Source organism: Bidens hawaiensis, unplaced genomic scaffold, assembly GCF_021521415.1.
Source record: "Bidens hawaiensis isolate Kalapana, Puna unplaced genomic scaffold, B.hawaiensis_p1.1 tig00008374_1, whole genome shotgun sequence".
NCBI lineage: Eukaryota > Viridiplantae > Streptophyta > Magnoliopsida > Asterales > Asteraceae > Bidens > Bidens hawaiensis.
This window is the reverse complement of record NW_027491592.1, coordinates 373534-377742: the sequence shown is the minus strand read 5'-3', so window position 1 is coordinate 377742 and position 4209 is coordinate 373534. Positions and strand designations below refer to the sequence as shown.

The 4209-nt window shown below is 39.6% G+C and overlaps 1 protein-coding gene across 1 annotated transcript; it reads left to right on the top strand.

Annotated features, from left to right (window-relative positions):
- Nucleotides 1-3054: 3054 nt before the first annotated feature.
- LOC143637543 (LOB domain-containing protein 1-like) lies at nt 3055-3964 on the top strand. Its single transcript, XM_077104911.1, has 2 exons — nt 3055-3339; nt 3632-3964. The coding sequence occupies exons 1-2, from the start codon at nt 3070-3072 to the stop codon at nt 3962-3964; spliced, it is 603 nt and encodes a 200-aa protein (XP_076961026.1). The 5' UTR covers nt 3055-3069.
- The last annotated feature ends 245 nt before the right edge of the window (nt 3965-4209 follow it).

Sequence of the window (4209 nt, the reverse complement as noted above, 5' to 3'; positions counted from 1 at the left end):
TACACGGCCACCCACTAAACGTACACTCTAACATTCACTATAAAAAAAAAAATTTAATTTTGAAAATTATTTGACTATCAACCTCCATCCGGACAACTGTCTGAAACAGTACTGTAGAATTAAATGTGTTTGTATAGATGACAATATCAATATGATCAACTCTTACTCAGTTACACTTAAGATTACATAAGTAAACTTGTCATGCATTGGGTTTATGTATCTTATTTAATGTACTCAGGTTCTTATCATGCTTAGTTTAATATAAACGTTTGGAACTATAAACCCAAAAAAGTTACACACACACACACGCATTTAACAACCCAAATTTAGCATTTTATTTTCCATACAAAAAGGTGTGAAACTGTAACCAAGTTTGACGTCCGTTCATTTATTTTTCCATCAGGTAGGGACCTTCGTGTTGACTTTGAACACCTACAAACGCATCCAATGAACGTTAACTGACGTCACCACAACCACCTTGTATATATATCAATCAATCATACCCAGTGAAGTCCCACCAACAGCAAAGCTATAGGTAGGGTTTGGGGAGGGTGATATGTAGGCACACCGTACCTCTATCCAAAGGGATAAAGAGGTGGCTTCCAGAGAGACCCACAGCTCTAAAGTACATATGTATGAAACAATATAAAGGAAATCATAGTACAACAGTACTGATAATTAAAATAATAATAATATATGAAAAGAATATACTAATACTATGTATATGGGAAGAATAATACTAATAATAATACTACTAATATATATGTGACCAAAATAAGGTAAATAGAAGCCTTAAGGAATTCCTTTCTCCCTAAAAATCCTTAACTTTAATTCTACTTTTCCATGAATTCCTATCCTCAACAATGTCCTCGGAAAGGTTTAAGTCAAACAAATCATGCTTAATCCTCTCATCCCACGTCAATTTAGGTCGTCATCTACCTCTCTTCCCTTCTACAGTAATGTTTTCTACCGATGTAACAGGATTTGTCGGCTGTCTTCTCTTCACATGTCCAAACCATCTCAATCTCCACTCTCTTATCTTGTCTGCTATGTTCGCCACCCCTAATCTCTCTCGAAACACAACGTTTCTTATTCGGTCTAACCTTGTGTGCCCACACATCCAACGTAATATTCTATTTCTGCTACCTCCATCTTTCGCACTTGTGCCTTCTTGATGGCCCAGCAGTCCGTTCCATATAACATTGCAGGTCTAACCGCAACCCTATAAAATTTTCCCTTTAGTTTAGTTGGGAAACTCTTGTCGCACAATATACCTGTGGCTGCTTTCCATCTACACCATCCTACCTGAACTCGATGGGTCACATCACTGTCTAATTCCCCATCGCTCTGAACAAATGATCCTAGATACTTGAACTTCGTTACCCGCGGAACCACCTGCCCTTCAATGGTGATTTGTACATCCTCATTGTCATTTCCCCTGCCAAAATCACAGTGTAGGTGCTCCGTCTTAGAGCGACTAATCCTTAAACCTTTTGTTTCTAAGGTTGTTCGCCACTCCTCAAGCCTCATGTTTAGATCTTGTTTTCTCTCAGCAAGTAACACAATATCGTCCGCGAACATCATGCGCCACGGAAGCGTCCCCTGAATCGACTTTGACAACTCATCCAAGACTACTGCAAAAAGAAACGGACTCAGCGCTAACCCCTGGTGAAGACCTACCTCTACTAGGAAGAAATCCGTATCCCCCACTGACGCACGGACACTTGTTGCACTCCTGGTATACATATCCATAATTATCTCTATGTATTTCCTCGGTACTCCTCTACCCTCCAAGCACTCCCAAAGCACCTGTCGTGGCACACTGTCATAGGCCTTTCTAGGTCAATAAACACCATATGCAGGTCACACTTTTTCTCCCTAAACTTTTCCATCGATCTTCTTAAAAGGTGTATTGCCTCTGCGGTGGAACGCCCCGGCATGAAGCCAAATTGGTTCACCGTAACCTGAGTTTCCCGTCTAAGTCTAACCTCAATCACTCTTTCCCATAGCTTCATAGTATGGCTTAGGAGTTTGATTCCTCGGTAGTTACCACAACATTGGGCGTCTCCTTTGTTCTTATAGATAGGAACAACAACGCTGCTCCTCCACTGGTCTGGCATTTTACCAGATTTGAGGATAATGTTGAACAGAGTAGTTAACCGCATGACTCCTTCCTCACCCAGGCACTTTCACACCTCGATGGGTATGTTGTCTGGGCCAACCGTCTTAGCCCTTCCCATCCTCCTAAGTGCAGTCTGCACTTCTTCTCGTGTGATCCGTCGACAGTAGCAGTTATTCGGTTGTTGTCGTTGGACGGTTGTGTTGTCATGTTCTTCTTGGTAAGCTCTCCCATTATTAAAAAGATTGTGGAAGTAGGTTTGCCATCTTAGCTTGATGTCCTGCTCCTTGACCAATACATGCCCATTTGTATCCTTTATGAACTTCACAGGCCCTAGATCTTGCCTTCTACGCTCTCTGGCTTTGGCAATCTTAAACATAGCATGTTCCCCTTCTTTTGTTTCTAAACGTTCATACATCCGTTTATAAGCTGCATTCTTTGCTTCCGCCACTGCCTTCTTCGCCTCTCTCTTGGCCGTTTTGTAGATCTCCCTCAATTCCACTCGCTCCTCCTCATTCGTGCACCTCATAAGCTCCCTAAAGCATCCTTGTTTGTCCCTTATCTTATCTTGTACGGCATCATTCCACCACCAAGACTTCTTGTGCCCACCTGTCTTTCCTGTTGTGACCCCGAGAGTCTCCTTTGCTATTTGAATGATCTTTGTCGCCATATCTTTCCATATATGAGTTGAGTCCCCATTTAGTCGAGCCCGCGTCTTCAGTATTAGTTTATCCTTAAACAGTAGAATATTTTCGTCCTTCAAATTTCCCCTTCGAATTCTTGGTTTACCTTTCTTCTCTCGAACAATCAGGTTATTTCTGAAGCCTATATCTGTCACCAGCAGTCGAACAGTTAGTTTATTTCTGAAGCCACACCTTGTATATATATATATATACACACACACATACCCATAAACATAAACACTACTTTTTCTCTAGCTAAAACAAAACATGGAAAGAAGTTGCATGAAGACATTGGTAGAAGAATGTCATGACTACTCTCATTCACCATCAATATTGTCTCAACGCAGCCCCACCAGTGTTCTCGTTCCTCCACCGCGTCACCCAGTGGTTCTCGGCCCATGTGCCGCTTGCAAGATCCTTCGAAGGCGGTGTATCGAAAAGTGCATGTTGGCACCTTACTTTCCTCCCACTGATCCACACAAGTTCACTATTGCACATAGAGTGTTCGGAGCTAGCAACATTATTAAACTGTTACAGGTATAAACTTGTTGTCCATTTAACTGTTATTTTATTTTTGTTTATAAAGAAACTTAATTTAATCATAACTTTATAAATAAAAGTTCAAATAGATAGCCTTGCTTTTATAGTTGTTTTCTTTAGACAATAAATAAAGGTGTTGCATGAAGGGGTTACACATTTAAACAAGTAACTTTCTTTTATAAAAGTTATTCAACTAATTTAGGATAAATAATTAACAAAAAGTAACAATATGTTTTTGTTTTGATAATGCCATTAATCACAATTTCACATTACTATGATAATTTTATAGAAATTTCCGGAGTCTCGTAGAGCAGATGCTGTAAGCAGTATGGTTTATGAAGCAAATGCAAGACTCAGGGATCCTGTTTATGGTTGCGCGGGCACAATTTGCCAACTACAAAAACAAGTTAACGACCTCCAAGCAGAGTTAGCCAAGGCACAAGCCGAGATGGTCAACTTACAATGTCGACATTCTAATATTTTAACTCTAGTTCGTATGCAAATGGAAAAACTACCGTCACTACCACTCTCACCACCATCTCCACAACAAAACCTTTCCGAAAGTATAACCTTCTTCGATGATAATGCCAACCTCGCAAGTCTTGATTTGCTTTGGACTTGAACTTAGAGTTAATTGCTCGATCTCGTGCAAAAGGCATAATGATCTAGTGTATGATATTCTATTAAACTTATTCAAAAGACATACTGTTTAACTAAAGCTTATTCATGACCAAACTTTTGGTTGATCAATTAATCTTATTAATTTTTAATAAGTTTTTGTTGTTTTTTTACGAACACCACGTCCAATTAATGTTTCATTCGTTTTTTTTCCTATGATTCTCTACTTAAAACAAGTTAGTTATTAAA

Coding starts and splice junctions, on each gene's coding strand:
- LOC143637543 (XM_077104911.1), top strand. CDS start 3,070: ATGGAAAGAAGTTGCATGAAGACATTGGTAGAAGAATGTCATGACTAC. Junction 3,340..3,631: donor ACATTATTAAACTGTTACAG/GTATAAACTTGT, acceptor ATAATTTTATAG/AAATTTCCGGAGTCTCGTAG.